The following is a 19,873-nucleotide window of genomic DNA, read 5'->3' on the forward strand; positions in this document are numbered from 1 at the left end:
ATTTTGTTTGCGACTGTGTTTAGAAATGAAAAATTAAAATGTCGAATGAAGTTTGATTTGAGTTGCGGCCATTTTGAAAAAAGTAAAAAAAAAAATTAAAATGCGTCGAATTGTTCCGAATTTAATATGGCGGCGTGCTTTGTTTTTTTTTTTTTTTTTTTTGTAGATATTTCTAGCGGGAATGTTATCGAGAGATTTGTGACTAATTAGTACTAGAGATGTGCAAAAGGGACGTAAAGAAACGTTGACACTACTTGGGGTGCGTACCTTAGAGGATATAGGTGTGTTTTTTATTACAACCGGTCTTAACTAGACAAAAAAACGCAGTCTGGGCTAAGCAATTTACATGTTGAATACAACAACACCTTAGCCCCTTGGGCACTTGGGCTTAGTTGTTTAGGCCGGAGATTTCTCTGGGCTTAACTTTTTGAAGAGTTTTAAATCTGTGCTACCAAACTAATTTTTTCATAAATTGTTTAGAATTTATTTAAAAACGTGAAAACTGACTTTTGGAAGGACAAAATGTATTAAAATAGTTTTGCTAGCATACATTTTTGTATCTCTTTGTAAAACATACATGAAAAATACAAGAAAAGGATGAAAGCGAAAAATATGACAACTCTAAATTTTTGTTGTGTCTGCTGTTTTCGGAACATTCAATATACAGTGCTGCCAAGATTTCAAGTTAAGCCCCGAGGCGTTTTTTTTGTCCAGTTAAGACCGGTGGTAGTAAAAAACACACCAAACTGACACATCAACGTTCAGGTGTGGAATTTTTTTAGTGCAAATATCGTTACCGCTATACCGCATACCCTCCGGTGTGGCCAAGCCTTTAAAGGCTTGGCCACACCGGAGGGTATGCGGTAGCGGTACGGGTAGAGGTAACGGTACTTGTATGAAAAAAATTCCAAACTGACATATCAACGTTCAGATGTGGAATTTTTTTCATACAAATATCGTTACCGCTACCCGTACCTCTACCGCATACCCTCCGGTGTGGCCAAGCCTTAGGCCTGGTACGCTGCTCGCGCTAAATTTTAGCTCCCATACAAATTATCGAAAAATTTTAGCCGAGCTAAAATGAGTCCCATACAAATTATCGATAACTTGTATGGGAATTTTATCTCAGCTAAAATTTAGCGCGAGCAGCGTACCAGGCTTTAGCTGAGATAAAATTTTTCGATAATTTGTATGGGAGCTAAAATTTAGCGCGAGCAGCGTAGCAGGCTTCAGCTAAATTTTAGCGCGAGCATCGTACCAGGCTTTAAGACCGGTGTTAATAAAAAACACACCTATTGAATCATAACAAGAAATGGCGAGCCTCCACAAGACATTTCTTGTTAAGACACTTCAACATGACAAAAATTATCTCCTGTGGAGACGGCCTGTAAAAGTGAAAAAAATTGACAAAGGTCTCAAATTTGACAGAAGTGAATTTCTGAAAATCAAAAATGCTCTCCGAACCTTAATAAAAATCGATAATATAAAATTTAAACACATCTCTAGACTTTCTAGCAGTTTTATTTCCTAATTTACCAATTATTCAAACCATTATCACATCTCACAACCATATTATGACTTTTCTCAAAAAGCGCATGCGTTTCAACAAATACAAATAAATCAAAATACATGCATTTGTGTGCAAATCATAATACACCCTTTTCAATTGGTGTGAATGAAATAACAGTATACATTGTACTTTTCTTTAGAGATGATAATTTAGCCGAATTTCAACAGGAACAACAACAAAATAATTAGAAAAAATATGACGTCATACTGACTATATTCCATCAACAACCCTCCTTATATATTTGATAGTATACGAAGGAGCAGGAAAATAAAAAAGCGCAACCACTATCTCGCATCTCTCGACGACGAAAAAGCAAAAATTTCACAGAAAAGTCTGTGAGTGTAGTCTGACAAGTAAGGTACGTACCACCGTTTTTTTGTTTTGATAAAAGAAAAATAATCAAAAAAAACCTTCTTCATAAATCCAAAAATAAATTACAATTTAACCAAACTAACCGATAAAATAAAAAAAGTGCTTCAGTGAAAAATAACAAGTGTTTATGATCGCCATTTAAAAAGCACCCAAAAAAAAAAGCAGACGACACAAGGTTCCCACACCCCAAAATTACAAAAACGAAAAAAAAAAAAAAACTATAACCGACCCTCTTCGTCGCCACCAATTTATATATTTCTCCAAAAAAAAAAAAAGAGTGACCTTTCGATTTCATTGGACTTTTTGTCACTTTCGTCTTCTGTCAGTGGCCGATTGGCGCGAGTGCGACTAACCTATCTCATACTTAACCGGTTTTATGTGTAATTTTTCTGTTATCAATTGATTATTATTATTTTTTTTTTGTTACATTGCCATCTTGAAAGTGTAATAGATTTGTCCTAAGGGAATTCCCAGATATTTTTTTTTCTTCCTTTTTTAAATTCTTATTAGCCTCGTTTTTTTACTTATTTTATTTCCTATAATTTTGATCTCTTTGGAAATTCCGTATTTGTCGTCTCTCTCCTCCCTTTAGCCATTTTTCTTGTGATCAAGTGATAGTGCGAGATCTCTTCACATACACACCAATAAAAAACAACAAAACGAGACGACCGACAAACCGAGTGCGAGCATCCATTTGTATTGTAACCGAAGTCGGAAATTGTTCGATCAAGTGTACTTAGCAAAGCCTACTTCTAGGCGCCAGTAGAATTTTGTTTGTTTTTTTTTCAGAATTTTTGAAATTGAATTGAAAACGAAAATAGTCATTTTATTTTATTTTATTTGAATTAAAAACATTATTATTCTCCTCTCTAAAAAAATTAAACTTGCAAATAAAAATATTCTAATGCGTTAAATGAAATCGTTTTGTTTTTTTTTTTAATTTTTTGTTTGTTCCTTTTTTGTGTGTATTTTTAGGTGCATCGACCAACTATAAAAGTTGTGTTTTGAATTTGTTCTCGGTTTGCTAAAACAAAAAGATTTGGTGTATTTTTTGTAATTATCAAATCAAATTACAAAAAAGGATATTCCGGAATTTTTAAATAAAAATTAAAGGAAAATATAAAGGATAATCAACAAAAGCAGTAAAAAAAGAAAGATGGGAAATATTCATACAACCGGGCCAAATGAGGCACTAATTGTTTCAGGTGAGTTTTTCTTTTCTATCTCTTTTTTTTTTGTTTTTAAATATGTTTTTTTTCCAATTGGAATAGGTTCTTAGTTAATATTGGATTTTCAGTCTCAACAATTTGTTTTTTTTTTTCATTGCATGCGTAGGATAGAAAAGGAAAATCAATAAATTGCAAAAACAAAAAAATATCTTCCCTTTATACTTACTTACCTATCTACCATGTGCTCATCGTTTATTTGGCTTTGTGTAGGTATATGTGCGTCTGGAAAGCGGTATACTACCTGTTTTATGCTTCCTTGTTTCACGGGGATTTGTTTTTTTTTTTGAATACTTGGGTGCAAATTAATATAACCACCCCCATATTTTGTTTTTTTTTTTTTGTCCTAACAGTCATTTACGGCCATATTATTCACTCTGGATTTAGTTTGGATTGAAGTTAATTTTAAATCCAATCACTTAAATCTGAATTTTATAAATCCAAGGATTTAATTTTTTGTTCATATTATTCACTCAAAAAAAATTATGTGATTATTCAATAATTTTTGTATAATTTGCATTTATCTCTATTATTCCTTCACAAAATACTTGACAAAACAACTGAACACTGTGAAAATGAATTTTACATCTGGATTTATAAAGTTAAACAGACCTCCAGAGAGCAGTTTAAATTTGTTTGGATTTAACGAGATTGGATTTAAAAAATTGGATTTAAGATTGGATTTAAGTAGTGAATATTATGGACTTGGATTTATTTTTGACATTTGACATTCTTTACATCCAGATGTATTTTTTAAACTAGTGAATAATATGGCCGTTAGTATCCTTGCCCAAGATGATTTATTTTGTCTCAATTCGAATAAAAGGAATTGAGGTGTGCCTTATATGGATTTTCTATTCATGTCCTTGGAGACCTAATTTTGTTTTATTACACAAAAATGTTTGTTCAAGATCCATCAAAAATATCAGCTGTTGCTGCACAGAAAAATTCATTTGGGACTTTCCTATAGGGATTACGAGTTTATTTAGCTGCTCAAGTTTACATGTCGACTCGTGGGAGGATTCAAGTTGCTAAAATTCTAAAATTAATTTAAAAAAAAATACAAAAAAAACAAGATTCTTTCATCATTTCTATCTAATTGGAATTCGGTAAAGAAAAAAAAAATCCACTGCAAGTAGACTGCAGATTGAAATTTTGGTTGTTTGGATTTTGGATAAAGGGTGTTCTATTATTCACGCAAAATGTTATTTTGATAAAAAAAAATACAGATATTTAATTTGCGTTAATATTATTTTTATTTTTTTATTACATACAAAAAAGTTACGCATACACCACAGTGATTTTGTTAATTTCCTCTAATTTAATCACTGACTTATTAGTAAAACCGTCTCAATTTTTTTTGACCATTCGCTAACTGTGAAAATTGTTATGTCTGAAGAGTCGAAATTTTGACTGTGAGGTCTACACAATGCATCCTGTATAATTTTTTTGTTTTTCAGCTCACAAACATCTTAAATCATGATGTCATCTAATTTTGTATCTATGCAATCTAGAGTTTTTATTCTTTTTTATTATAACATACGCCTTAAGTTTAAATGCTAAAATGTTTGTAAGCCAATTTTGATGGGGAATTTTGAGGACTTCTGAATTTTTCAGTGCAAATTTAGTTTTTTTTTTGAATATCTCCTAAACTTAGAGTAGACAAACGACGATTGTTGGTACCTATAATGTTAAGAACTCGAGGTGAACAAACGACAGAAGTTTGAATTAAAAAAAAAAAGATATTTTTTGGAATGTTAGGGAACTTTTAATTTTTCAATTAAAAATTTGTTTTTCCCTCCTAAACGGAGGGATGGACAAACGATAATTACAATCGTTTGTCCAGTAGTAAGGCGGCTTAGCAACAAAATCGTGCACTTTGTGATAAAAGCATGAAATTTATATCATTGGTAGTACTCAATATAAGAGTTATTTTGAGATATTGGGCCACCTTGTATTCCAGCCAGGAGGGTAGATACAAGAGCTTTTCAGTGTTGCACCCGCATTGTTGCATATCATAGTATAGCCAATGAAATCTTTTTATTAATATAATACATGATTTCGAGGTAATAAAACCAATACCAATATGCCTGGACCGTCATGTTAGAAGTTATTGCACTTTTTATAAATTGTCATTTACTTAAAGAACAAGATCCAAAATATTACCAAGTACTCCTTGAAAATAAGTGGTAGGCTGATGAAATTTTGTATGCACGTTAACTATATAATAGAAAAAAATATTAAAATATTTCGGGTTAAAGGGTGTTTTTTTTTAGTGAGAAAGAACACTTTAAAAATGGTACCATTGCAGCACATGGACAATTTTTGAACTTTTTTGAACCGCATATATATTTTATACATCGTATGAGAATCTAAAATAATCAAAAAATGAATTATATTTACCATGGAATATTTAATTTTCATGCAAAACTTAAATTGCTTGCTTTTATTTTTTATTAAATTTTCATACAAATCAATGTTTCCAATGAGTGAGGTGCAAAAGTAAGAGTATGAAAAATAATTGTGCAGTTTGTGATAAAAGGATGAAATGAATAGGATTGTTAGAGCAATATGTAACCCTCATATTAAGATATTGGGCCATATTTTGATGGACATATTTTCCTTACACAATTTTATCGGCCGACCAATAGTAGGTATCTAAAACGGATTTTAACGTTTTTTTTCAAAAACTCAAAAATGCTTCAAAATAAAAAAAGTTTTTATACACTTCATCTTTTTTTTTAACAAATAATGTCAAATGCAACTGCCATGCAATTAGGTTAGGTTAGGTTAGGTTAACGTGGCTATCAGCTGGAGAGCTGATACACTTAGACCATGATTGGTCCGTTGTGATACCACAATGAATCTTTAATGTTAATTCTTCCTATTCGTTGAACCATTTAGAGCTTCTAATAAAGCGAGCGAGACTACCTATGTCTATATTTGCCAGCTCACTAGGATTGTTAAAGTAGAATTCTCCCAAATGGAGTCTACGTCTTTGAGATAACGCAGGACATTCACAGAGAAGGCCATGCAATTGAAAACATCAAAAATGGTAATATATTTTTGTATTTCAAAATATTTTTGAGGTTTTTAAAATAATTGGAATGCACGTTAAACACTGAAATGCATCAACAGCAGAGACTGATGACATGATTTGATTTGATAAAATAGCTAACATCCGTTTTAGATACTAAAAAATTACACAAATGTCAAGAAAATTACGTTTAATTTACATTTTTCTGCATTTCTCAATCTTCATTAAAGAAAACACAGTAACCACAGATGTTGGATAGAAAGCATTTTTGAATAGAATTGACTTTGCGAACGAAATATAGAGTAGGACCCCGGACTTCATATAAAACAAAATTTGCTCTAAAAAATACTACAGTGGACCCACCCACAAGCATTCAATAGAATTGAGTTAAGTTTTGTACCAATTTTGTAATGCGATAATTGTTTACAAATTGTTTATTTTATAAACACCGACTTCATTCTTGTCTTCGTTTTAAAAATAATATTATTAGCTCAGAAAAACATATTTTTTCTTATTCTGTCTAAGCATCCAAGTTTTCCAAGTGGTTCACACGTGAAAAATGTAGCCAAATATTAAAAAATAAAACACGAAACTAAATTCTTATCTAACTTCTTTAAAGTATTGAAACTGACCGTACATTGGTTCACAATACGGTACCGCAGGGTGCGATTTTGGCTTATGCTTACTTTTCAGTCTATATAGCAACTACGAGTGCGGGAGATTTGAATTTTTTGTCCCGCTAAATTCGCATATGTGTGCCGAGGTTAATTTTACCATTTCTATAGTTTTAAGACCAAATTTGTAAAAAAAATCGTCGAGTATCAAGTGTCCCCGTTTTTTAACATTAGTTAGTTATTAATTTATTTACGTATGCAGTCAAATGTGCGTAGCTTTTTTATTTGGACCATTTCAATTTTTTTCAGAAACATTTTCCAATATTTTCCTTTTATTGCATTTTCCATGCTTTTGCTTAAATATAACAGAAAAAAATAAATCGGTTGACCAACAGAACCTTAAATATCCAAGTATCCAACCCATGTTTCTTTTCCTAACAATTCCATAGCCTATGCGTTGCTATCCCCTTTTTATCATCATAATTCCGGGGTGTTGATCAAATCCCATAAAAGCTTAACCGATGTTTATGGGCAACACGCCTAGCATTAATTAATTTCTAAATATCTATGATGAACAACACACCAGAAGTAGCAACACAAACCAAAAAAAAAAAATTTCATAAAATATTTCGAAGAAATTTTTTTAATAATACATATGAAGTCATGAAATGCCCTTGAAATAGAAAACTTTTTTGTTGGTATTGGTCTGCTTAAAATTTCATTTTGATGAGATTGATAATGTATTTTGGTGTTTGAAATATGTTTCAATAATTTTTTTTTTTTTATTAAGAAAAGTAATGCCACGTAATTTCCAAACCATAAGAAAGACATTTACTAATGCTTTCATTGATTTCAATACTTAAAGTTGTTTGTTAAAAAAGGAGTCCAATTAAAAACTTGGAATCGAATCAGCCATAAGGAATGTGTGCAAATCCCATTGCCAAATATTCACATTAGCACATCAATTGAAAACAATTAAAACATCCTGACCAAGATTGAATCATTCATCCCCGAAAAAAAATCAGTTTGGCACCCAAAGTCATTTTTTGGCATAAAATAAACACCCAGCAACAGCAACAAAACAGTAACCATGTCCTTGTCCATCTACATTCGTACAACGAAAAAGACCGGTACAAATCTGTGTTCCACCCTTGTTCTTCTTTCGGCTTTTGGATACTAGTTTCGTTTCTTTTGCTTTTTAAACATCCTCATTCAAATCTATTTCCATTTCTACCCTTGGAGAAAGATTTCGACAATATTTTACACTCAAGTGCAAAAAAAACTCCATGTTCTTGAATAAAAAAAAAAAAAACATTTTCAGTTGTTTTTTTTTTTTAAATAAATGTTATACGGTTAAAATAATTAATTAATAAACTTCACTGTCCAGTTTTTACGGTGTTTTTTTTTTTTTGTATGACCGATATGCACCCATATTGTGCACTTACTCATTGATACAGATTTTTTTTTATCTTGAATGAAGCAATAACGTCATAAACTTTCGTTATCTTGAACAGCTTGAGTTCTCTGTGCATTTTCAATTGCCTCTTCATTTTAAGCTTATTTATGCTCTGATTTATTTTTATGACTCATGACAAAAAAAACCTTTGTTAATCATACAAAACTTGAAATATTTGCAGCTGGTATAGTTATAGTAATCGGAACTTATTAAAGATAAAAAAACTACCTATACTTTTAACGCTTGGTAGAGATAATGATGTAGTTTCACTGAGTATTAGCTTCTTATTACACTCCTGCTCAAAATTAACGCACACTTTTTTCTTCTTTAGTCATACTCCTACATCTTATTTAAAATGGCTTTTAAATTATTTGTTGTATTTTTTTGTGTTTGGTTATTATTAAGCAAGTCAGAAAAATGCTAAACTGCAACAGTATTATCAACCAAAAAAAAGATGAGCCAAATTTAGCAATTTAAGGTCTGAAAACTGATATTAAAATAATTTTTGTTTTTTAAGAAAAAAAAATTTTAAAATGGAAGCACGTGACAGTTCTTTCCAATAATTTTATTCAATACTTGGCATTGTCTCCTCTAGCGCTTATGACAACTTGGAGTCATCTATTCATTCCACGAATTAACATTTGAAGGTTTTATTGTAACTTTTCTTTCACTCCAATTTTCTGTGGATCAAGAATGCTTGGAGGTGGATTTCGGCCGCAAATGCACTTTTTTCAACATTTCCTAGACATGTTCTATTGAATTCAAATCCGAATATCTGTGTGGTCAATTCAAGGGTGGCATATTGTAATCTTGAAGATATTTTCAAACCACTCTAGCATGCATTATCGTGCATCAGACTGAACTGTGGACCAAATCTAGGGGTGATTGGAACCGCATGGTGTTCGAGGATATCAGTCAAGTATTTTTGGGTATTTAAAGTAGGTCTAGGAGAGCTCACTAACTCCGTAGGTGTTGTAAAGCAGAGTTTACTTCATGAAAATTTATGACTCATCTCTAAAAGGTTAGCGGGTTGACAGATAGACTTCAGCATATCTCTCCAAATCTTCCCCACAGACATTTTACTCCATACCTTCAATTTAAGATCACTCCTGTCTTATTTGAGAAAATAACCACGATACTGTGAGACAAAGTAATAGTAGGAATTTTCTGTAAAATAAATATGATGTGCGTTAAATTTGAGCAGGAGTGTATAATAAAATTTATTTAATATTTAGATTAATAAGGACGGTCTTTTCGGAACTTTGTTTTATATTGGCTTACTTTTTTTTTCGAGATACCCCATCTGAATATAGTAGTTCTTTATTTTATTTATTAATTGACAGTATTAGCTAAGCTAGATCTTTTTTTGCAATATTGTGTTTTTAACATGAAGATTTCATGTTTTTTCGTACACTATATTCGAGGAAGATTTGTTACTCTTGCGTCTCAGCATTCGTTACATTCCATTGCCCAATATTGTGATCAGTATGAGAATACAAATTTTAAGATTATAGGCTGAATGGGTGCCTTCGACATCTTTCTGGGAGCCCTGAAGGGAAAATTTTATGAACACTACATTATCTCGACTAAGGTGGTGTATTCTGACAAACTGCAAAATATGAAGGAAGATATGGCCACTCAAGAAAAAAACAGATCTTAGGAGTTGTAAGCTAAATCTAGACCTGGTAAAGGTAGGGTTATAGTAATAATCACAATGCATTGGCTGATAGATGAGCTCAACTCGGTACACCGTACAATGCCGATTGTCGAAGTTGTAAGACTACACAGGAAAAGTCTTCTCCCAATCATGACACGACGTAATTTTCACTCTTGGGCGAGTAAAATTTAACAGAAATCCTTTTGAGTAAGAGTCTTGCACAACTATCGATCTCTAAAAAGAAGGAAAAGTAACACGGCTACAAACGAGTGGCATTCACGAGACGTGCACATCTGGTCTTACGTTGGAAGAACTTGAACGATGCTGAATGGGTGCCAAAGCTTAAGCCACCAAGCTGTCGCATAGATGAATGATAACTTGGGCGATGGTTAACATTCACCACCTAAAATTGCCAGTACTATTAATAATAATGGGTCTAATAACTCAAAGACCCTAACATCAAGCAACGGAAATAGGGACATAAGTGTATGGTATTCACAGAAACCCTTTAAGAGAAAATCGGATTTTGTGCTGAACGAACTTACTTCAAGTACTGGTACGCTGAATTGAAACTGAAGCTTAAGACAGTGCCTGTCATGTAGACGGATGAACCAGCAATGAGTCCAATTTATTTAATCAAGTAATAAGGCAAAATCTGAGCGACATTCACAGGAACCCTTTCGAGTAAATTACTTGCTCACTGGGTTCCCTGATAGACGGACTCGGTTTTGGATCTGCCATGCTGAATTGAAGATGAAACCAAATATAGCGGCCGTGACTTGTCGTTACGCGGATGACTGTTGTAAGGTCAAAAGAGGTATGGTATCAAAATGGGGCTTGTCTGAGCTGTTGCTTTAGTGGCCGTTATTTCTTTTTACCTAGGGATAATCAACATTTTTTTTTTTATTTTTAGGAAAGTTTGTAGAAATATTTGCTGGTGGCCAAACAAAGTCGATTTGATTTTATTAAAGAAATTGCGATAGGCAAGCATAATTCTCTATTTCATCGCACTGCAAGGAGATTTTTTTCTGAGTTCATAGGAGGCTTATCTGGATAAGGCCCAAAGTTTCTGCAAAGTAGTTAACAACCTATTGAGGGCTTATGTCCCGTAAGGGATCACCAAGGACATTATGCAGGTTTTGATATACAGTTGAACTAAACTTGACAGTGGCAAAAATTAACTGACGGCCACCATATGGCACACAATATTAATTTGTAAAAAGCCAAAAATACATATGGCTTGATGTCACTTCCTCTATTCACTAAAGAACTCAAAACGACAACATTCAATTCAATTCGTAATTAATCGAAAATTCCATTTTCCCTATGGCAACTCAAACTGTCAAAATATCGATTTCTCCACAACATCAGATTTCATGTTTATCCAATGTCAATTTTCAGATAACACAATACAAAACATACAATTTCTATAGATTTAAGCTAAAATGCTATTATTTAGTCTGGCACAACTGGCGTCACTATAATATGTAAGCACACAACAACATCGTATGCTCTTTATCAAATTGTAGCAAAAAAAAAATATAAACTCCATCAACAGGAACTCCTTAGCTTAGCAAATGATACAGAATCCCTCTCTTGCTCTATACGCATACAAATGTATATACCTACCTACCAAACACAAGATAAAACACAAACAACACGCTTCACAAATTTGGATGAGTTCATCAACCCCTCTTATTTTGGCTAAGATGCAGCAATAGGCCGGGCCGTCTGTTTCATATCATGCTCAGAATTGATTTCCAACAACTATATACAAACCAGTACCATACCAAAACCTCGAAAGATGAGTCATGGTTATATTTCTTCCCCTTGTGAAATCTATGAGTTGTAAATATACATCACCATGAGTCCATATAAAATTCAAACATATAAGAGAAAAAAAAAACCAAAAACGGAATCTCCTGAACCGAAAGTTGGCAAAAATAGAATTTATTTTGAAAAAAAAAAATCACCCCTTGCGCCTTTCTTTTCGGAACATCATTGATTTCTGTACGTCACTAACGCCCCGTTAGTCTGTAACCAAATTTGAATAGAATGAGAACAGGAGGTGGATGATATGGACGGTCATTAAAACCCACAAGGGATGCAAAACACAGTTTCAATAAGTTTGTTAGGTTGTGTGGGGTTTTTTTTTTTTAAATCGTCCTTGTCTGATCTCCGTGAAGGGGTTGACGGCGACGTGGATATTAAGAATGACGAATGGAATTGCTAAAATGTATGCGTCCGTTTCCTGTCCACCTAGTTCCCCATTCTTATCCGACGACGACTGAGGGTTGTTAATGTAATGAATTTTTTGTTGGTAATAAAATCTAGAAGTTCAACTTTTTAACAATGATGAGGATGGCAAGGGCCGTTTGAAAGGGAGTTTGTGACATTTCAAGGCCCATCTTGTACAACATTTGTATGCCCAACAGAGTTTCGTTCAGTTTTCAAGTTTTAGTTTTAAATAGGCGATACTATTTGGTCAACTATCGTATGGAATAGAGTGTTTATAGTTGAGGTTCTTTTTAATATTAAAAAGAAATTGAATTTTAAAAGTATTTTTGCAAGTAAAAGCTTTTGAAATTGAATAAATATTTCAAAACAGATGTCAAGTCTTTTGAAAAGCAACTAAAACACATTTGAATTTTCTTGATCAAAACCGCCCCTGGCTACACTTGGAGTTTCAAACTTATTGTGGACTTGAGTTTATAATTATTATATTTCATCACCCCAGGCAAATACCTGTAGGGGATTCACTGGCTGTGACAGTTGCATAATTATTGTGGTTTAGCAAATTGCTTAAAATATACTCCCTTGATAAATTGAAGTTGAAAAATATTCTTTATTGAAAAATGCTTAGACGCTTCAAGTTTGACAAGAGGAATTTAAAAAAGATTTATTGTTTTAAATGTAAATTATGTGAAATGTTGAGAGTCATACAATAAGCAGAAATATGCAATACTCTTTAATATTGGACTCCCCAAAAATTAAGGAAGTTTAATAACAAGAGATTCGAGGGTTGTTATTTTAGAGTTAGAACTCATTTGGACTCACTTAATCTGGCGGATGTTTTAACAAAGATTTTTGAGACAAATGCTTTGCAAAAAGATAAAAAGGAGAGGGACAGAATTGAAGCTACATAACGACTGCTGAGGTTACATCCCTAACAAGGATACAGCTAAGGAGATGTGGGAGATCCTTAAATCATCTTTTGCGATATCTCAGTAGCTAATCAGCTTTACTGGTTGAACAGAATGAAAATTCGATTGTAGCAAAGAAAAACGTCGTGGTACAAGATGTCAAATAAATTCGCTCAAAATGTAGAAAAGATGAACAGAATTATGTGGCGTACAAAAATGTCAATTGCCTTGAAAAAAAATAATTTTAACTGAGTAACCACATTAGAAACGTCAAAAGTCATTCCGCTTCCACAGCTACGTATTCTGGCACCAATATACTAATTTCATACTTTTTAACTTTGACAGCGACACAAGACACAAGCCACAGACACACATTCTGGTCTACCAGTTAAGTGCTAAAGCTGCTTATGAAGCTTCAGATGATGGATTGCAATTAGTGTAGCGAATCACCTGATGATTTTGAAGATGTCTGGAGTATTGCTAGAGAAAGTGACTTAGTAGCACAGTTTTTCCTAACACTTCAGAAAAGTTTGATTCGTTCGTTAGGTACTGCGTTATAAAACTTAACGGGTAAGCAATTAATGTTTGAATTATTAAAGAAAAGGCTTCTTTTGGAAGAAGCTAAATTAGAAGATAGAGATGAGAAAGAAGTTCGAGGAAGATCTGCGTTTACTGAAATATTTTAAGAAACCCTGTTAGTTCCGAGGAAAATGTTCTAAATGCAATAAGATAGGATACATGGCAAAAGACTGTTCACAAAATGATGCACAGCTAAATCAAAGATTAAGCACAAAAGGCATTTGTTTGATGTTACATCGAGACCAGTCAAAACGAATTAAAGCATTTGACACCAAAATTACTTTCAAAACTAGACTTTAGAGCAAGTAATCACTTTTCAAACGAAAAATTATCAGTTTTTGCTGGCACAAAAAGTAATGGGGATAAAGATGTAACTATAAAAGGCCTTTTGTACTTACTAGAGTTGAGGGACAACTTTTTGTCTGTGCGAAAACTTACAAGTGTTGGAGTTGATGTTTAATTCTTAAAAAAAAAAAACAAAGCAACAAAAGTCAAAAATTACCCCCTGTTAGCAGAAGCTTACTTAAATGGAGATTTATATGAAGTGGAATTCGATGTTCAGAGGCATTTAGTTAAACTATGATAAACAGACGAAATCGAATTGTGTAATAAGCGCTTCCTTCATGTAAAGGAAGAGGAGCCTTGAAGAAAATTGTAAAAGAAGAAACGAAAAAAGGCCTCAGCGCTCAGCATGGCAACGGGAGATGATATTGGTTTCTGCGATGTTTGTTTTGAAGGCAAACATAGTCCACGTCAACAGAGAAATAAATTGAATTCGAACATAGTAACTTTCAAAAATCTAGTCTAAACTGAAAAAAGAATAAATGATTATACTAACATAAGTATAATCACGGGTTCTGGGTTCTTACAGTCTGCGATGCTGCAGTTGGTTTCCCTTTGCAGGATGTTAAGTATGAAGTCTCGTCGATGCGATTAATAGAACTCAAGATATAAGTTTTTCAGACTAACCATGGACTCTTATTTTTGATAGTTTTTATTTAAAAAAAATAAAGAAGGTAATAACATTAGAAAAGTCTTCAAAACAAACTATGCTTTAAAAGCATATACCTAGAGATCTAGTAGTCGCATCGCAAAAATAGAGTTCTTAGGACTTAAGGAAAATGAAAGACCATCAATTATAAGTAGCACTTCATGCTAAACTTTTTTATCCAAAGTCAACCAGGCTCTTATTTTGGAGAGTTTTTAATTCAAACAAAATAAAAAAGAAATAAAACAGAAAAGTCTCCAAAACATGCAACACTTTAACAGCTTATACATATCTTGGGATTTATTAGTTGCCTCGTCAAGATTGAGGTCTGCAGGCTTTGGAAAAATGACAGACCATCAATGAGGTATAAACTCTGCATTTATACTTCGGTATCAAATTACACTTCATCCAAAATATTTTCCTCCGAAGTCAACCACACCAAAACCAATGTCCTAGTACTCATCGGATAGCACCTCCATAACTTTTCTCTTGCGGATATTCGTTCATTTAAAATAAAAGATATTAACCTTTGACCTCATAAAAGTGGTAAAGTTTATATGTAACTTTTAATTTTAAGCGTACATATCTATAAGTTGCATGTGACAGTGCTCATACGCATATATTGCATCGTGTAGATAAAAGTGATATTTTTTTTCCAGAATTTTTCTGCACCGCATGCAGTTAACACAATCGTTCCAAAGAGGATATCGCTGCAATATTTTTTTTTACAAATGCAGTGAACATTCTCTCTATAACTATACCTATAATGCAACATTATAAGCATTAAGCAATAAAAAAAATCCTGTTGCACTCACATTCACACTTTCACAGCCGGTGTTGTATAGATTAAAAAAATATAGTTATGTCACATATGTGATTTACACTATATTCTGCACAAGTCGTATATTATAACGGGGTGCTTTTAGTGTGCTTTAGGCTTAAGGATATATTATACATACTTGGTGCATATATCTACTACATATCCACACTCTCTAGCTCACAAGAGTATATTCAGGGAAGTCTGACGACGGGTTTAATGTGTCAGGCTTTAGCTTTGATGCTATTGAACGTTATATGGAACACACTAGAAAGGATGTTAGGTTTGCTTTATGGTGTTGGTGGTTATGTGTTGGGGTTGCTTGCTTTCTAGTTTTCCATTTTCAACTTTTAATTTCATCATCAAGTTAAGTAGATACCTCAACTTGACGTAAGCAATTACTCTTTGTCTAGTCTACCTCAGCAGTGACAATTTTCATTACTGGTTTAACTAGTCTTAGTCGGTGGTGATGGTGCAATGACCGCTTTAGTGGAAGGGTTTGTGCTTATATCTAGAGTAGTTAAGTGTTGTCTTTTTGAAGAACAGCCGTTGGTTATGGAATCAAAGGACATACAGACATAGCGACAACTTCACTAGAAAAGTTTGAAATACTTGTAGGTAGTCATTTATTAAATCGCATGAAAATCTGAAAATCTATGTCAAAATTATAGGTCTGGAGGCTTTTCATTAAAAATAATTTTTTCTTGATAAATGTACCATAGGAAACGCATGAAATTTTTTATTTGAGTTTTAGAATTAAGTTTTTCTTTTAATTGGTATACATACATACATACCTATGTATAAAACTTTTTTAAGATTTCCAGTTTTGGTGAGAAATAACAAAAAATTTAACAATTATAATCAAAAAATGCGTTGCACTTTTCATCCTTTTGAAGAGGTGCTCTTCGATACCGAAAACTGTTATTTATTACTTTTAAAGAACACAAACTACGTTTTTTGGAAATTTTGTATGTTTCCCTTTTTTGTACAATAAGCGCCTTCATTATTTAGAACAAACTTTTTAAACATGGTTCAATTTTAGTTTTGAGCCTTTTATCAATCCTAAATTACCATTAAGCTTTTTCAGCAGCTAATTTTGACATGTTTTAAGGCATTCTGCAACTTTTCTCTTGAGAAGCTCCGAACGACATTTTCTTTGGAATTCATATTTGGAAAATTGATAACAACCTCAAAACTAAAAAGAACTAAAATTGAAATTGTAATAAGATAAGTTTATAAGACCAAAAAAATGTAAGCTATTTCGATAAAAACCTCAAAAATTGAGCAAAATAAACCAAAAATATGTATTTTTTCGTATGTGAGTGCAATCTAGTCACCTCCTCTGCGCTCTACTCCCGAAACGCTTCATTTTACAGAAAAATATTATGGGAACAATTTTTATAATAACCTCTGATGACCTCCGATCAATAGTTCGCGAGAAATTAACTCTTCGTGACCTTTTGCCCCTTATATGTAACTTTTTAAGCCGGCGCGATAGGTAGAGATGGCGCACACTGGTAAAAAGGGACTTTTTAGGTGGACATTACTCATAAACTGCATTAAAATTGTAAATTATCTTCTTCAATTCGTCGCCCTAGTATTGGAGTGCCGTATACGCCAAATTGCATTTTTTGAACTAGGTATGCAGTCGTATGTTTTGGAAGTTGCTCTTTTCAAATCTGCTATCCGTTTTTGTCTATCCTTTTTCGTTGCCGAGATATTCACTATTGTTTTGACAAAAACAAGAAATTTTGGCATTTACGTCAAATTTTTTATGCAATGCAAGAAAATTTTGAGAATTGCTTTGACGTACGTTATGTTTTTTTTTGACGTACGTGTATATGAATAAAAGAAATTTCTGATTTTCATGGCGTATACGGCAAACTCATTTTGGACAAAAATTTAAATATTTTGACAACTAGACGAATTGCAGATGTCCAATAACATGTATATAAAATACACATTTTAATTATATATCATACTAAAATATCAAAAAATACCAGCGGTTAGTTATTTCGCAATTATCTTCCGAACATTTAAATGCGATTTCCCAAAAATGTAAAAATGGCGTATACGGCACTTCAATACTAGGGCGACGAATTGCTGAGCATATGTTTATTAACTAAAGAGGATTATTTTCTGCAGATTTTAATAATATTAGCTAGTTTCTACATTTCACTTTTACTCGAAATAGAATTGAAACATGTGTTTGATAATGATCTTATTGATTTTATTTATTTTCGAAGTTATAACTAATAAAAAAACTATTGCTACCAGTAAACTCATTTACTCTACTTCTGCTTTGATATCAGCTGAAATGGTTTCGAATAGTTTTCGATAAGAAATTAACAAAATTGATCTAAAAATCTATTTTAATCGGATTTTCTTTTTTTATTTAATTTTAATTGATTTTTGACACCTATTGCGCACACAATCCAACTCCAACTGGCTTTCGATTGTTATCATCAGGGATAGGATCTTGTGGACCTAAAAACTTAGAAAAAGGCAAAATAAAACTCCGAAAAAGGCATAAAAAGGCATTTATTGAGATAAAGAACGAAATATAAAAATTAATTGTAGTAATTTCTAACAAACATGAGTTTTTCTCTTAAGAGTGCTTTAAAGGAGTTAAAACATGTCTCTACATCTGTAGAGACGAGTGGAGCCAATTAAAAGCACTCGACATCACCCACTGCAAAATTTGGCGGGAGCTCTAGATTTGTGACCCCATTCATTTCTCAATTTATTTGTTCAACTCTCTCGAGTCCCTTGTTTGCCAAAAAAACTGATTTGTACTTCTCAACAACATCTTTTGCGACTGCCCCTTTCCCGGCTTCCAAATCTCTCTTGATTTTGTCAAAAATCTGGAGAACTTTTCCAATCGTTTCTCTTGATTAAAAAAAAAATTTTAAATTGTTGGAGCTTTCTCGGTTCATTTTGCATTTCCAAATATAATGACTGGACTGTAGGTCTCTTCACTCGAATTCGTTAGTGTGGGGTAATTAGTGAATCTCTAATATAGATATATTAAGTTTGTAATATATTGAGTAGGTTTCCTATTTGTTTGTTTATTTGAGTGTTTTGTGTGTAGGCATTACTTTAAAGACGCTAAAAAGATAAAAACATAGGAAAAGGCAAAAAAAGGCAATAACGAAAGAAAAGGCAAAAAAAGGCAAAATAAAATACATATATTTGGAACGAGGGGGACGTGAAACGTGTTTGTTTTTAATCTATAATGTCGTACGATTAAGCAAGAAAAAAAGGCAAATTCCACAACATCCTATCCCTGGTTATCATTAACCATAAAATTAATGTTCTTCATGAATATGCTTCAAATAAATGTACAAGGCAAAAAAAAAGATAATTTTTTAAGTTCTTAAAGACTATAGGTTTTCTAAGCTTGAATTTTGATACATTATTGAAAAGGTATATATGAAGGTACCAGGTGCCTATATTTCTTAAATATGTAGATAAAAAAAAATATTAAATTGGTTAAAAATTGACGAATCTGTAGTTTTATTTTCAATGTCGAAGTAAAGTCAAAATCGTGCTTTTTGAAATCATTTTGAATGCTTAAAAACAATATTGATTTGAGAAAAATTAAGTTATATACCAAAAGTTATGTATTTCTAATTCGATTTAATAAATATAATCAAAACTACATATTTTTGAATAACTTAAATCCATTTGAGCTCATGCGCCGTTATTTGTGTCACTAAAATTTAAATCACACTCATGGGGAACCACAGCATAAAACTAGTCTGCATTTTGTTTTTCTTCTTTGGGCTTAAATGTCATATAACCCATTTCTCACCTAATTTTCTTTATAAGTAGGTAGGTACATTAAAGGAAAACTGAAAAGTTCTCATTATCAAAACTTTTTAAAATAATCTGTTCATTCACATAGAGTTCCGGGCATCAAAATCCTTTTCTTGAGCGGTTTGTTCTCTCCAGATTTTAATTAAATCATTCCCTAAAAATGAAATTTTAAAAGAAAATTTCCAATATAGCACGCTTATGGTTGTGTATGGCTTCAAATATTACCGGTGTATAATCTATATGAATTACTCCTCCGGGCAACGAAAACCGGAAGGTGGGCAAAGGTGGGCAAACAAAGTTACAGAACTTCAAAAAATTGTATAGACACTTAATTCTATCAAATGGTTCTCCAGTGTTTATTGGGTATTGTTAACAAAAAATTCTTTAAGTGTTGCATATACACATATAGTGCAGACAACTGTTGGCAATTCTCAAAAAAAAATAAACTCGGTTGAAAACAAACAGAGCTATAACAGTCCTATAAGTCCTCGAATCATCTTTTGCTTTGGAAAGACTGCTCTGTTAAGCTGGAGAAATTGTCTCAAATGAAATAAATTGGGTGGTTTCATGGTTGTCAATCATTCCTTATAACTGT

At 32.5% G+C, this 19,873-nt stretch overlaps 1 protein-coding gene across 3 annotated transcripts in view; it reads left to right on the forward strand.

The window, feature by feature from the left end:
* The first annotated feature begins 1,797 nt into the window (after positions 1 to 1,797).
* The window catches only part of LOC129911528 (flotillin-2), a 269,812-nt gene continuing 251,736 nt past the window's right edge, over positions 1,798 to 19,873 (forward strand). For 2 of the 3 annotated variants that reach the window (XM_055989350.1, XM_055989352.1), the window contains exons 1-2: positions 1,798 to 1,928; positions 2,918 to 3,147. In XM_055989350.1, the coding sequence (XP_055845325.1) occupies positions 3,099 to 3,147 (49 nt within the window). In that variant the 5' untranslated portion in view covers positions 1,798 to 1,928; positions 2,918 to 3,098. Of the gene's footprint in view, positions 1,929 to 2,167; positions 2,323 to 2,917; positions 3,148 to 19,873 lie in introns of those variants that run through there. The other variant, XM_055989351.1, reaches the window with a different exon arrangement.

Source organism: Episyrphus balteatus, chromosome 2 (genome assembly GCF_945859705.1).
Source record: "Episyrphus balteatus chromosome 2, idEpiBalt1.1, whole genome shotgun sequence".
Taxonomy (NCBI): Eukaryota; Metazoa; Arthropoda; class Insecta; order Diptera; family Syrphidae; genus Episyrphus; species Episyrphus balteatus.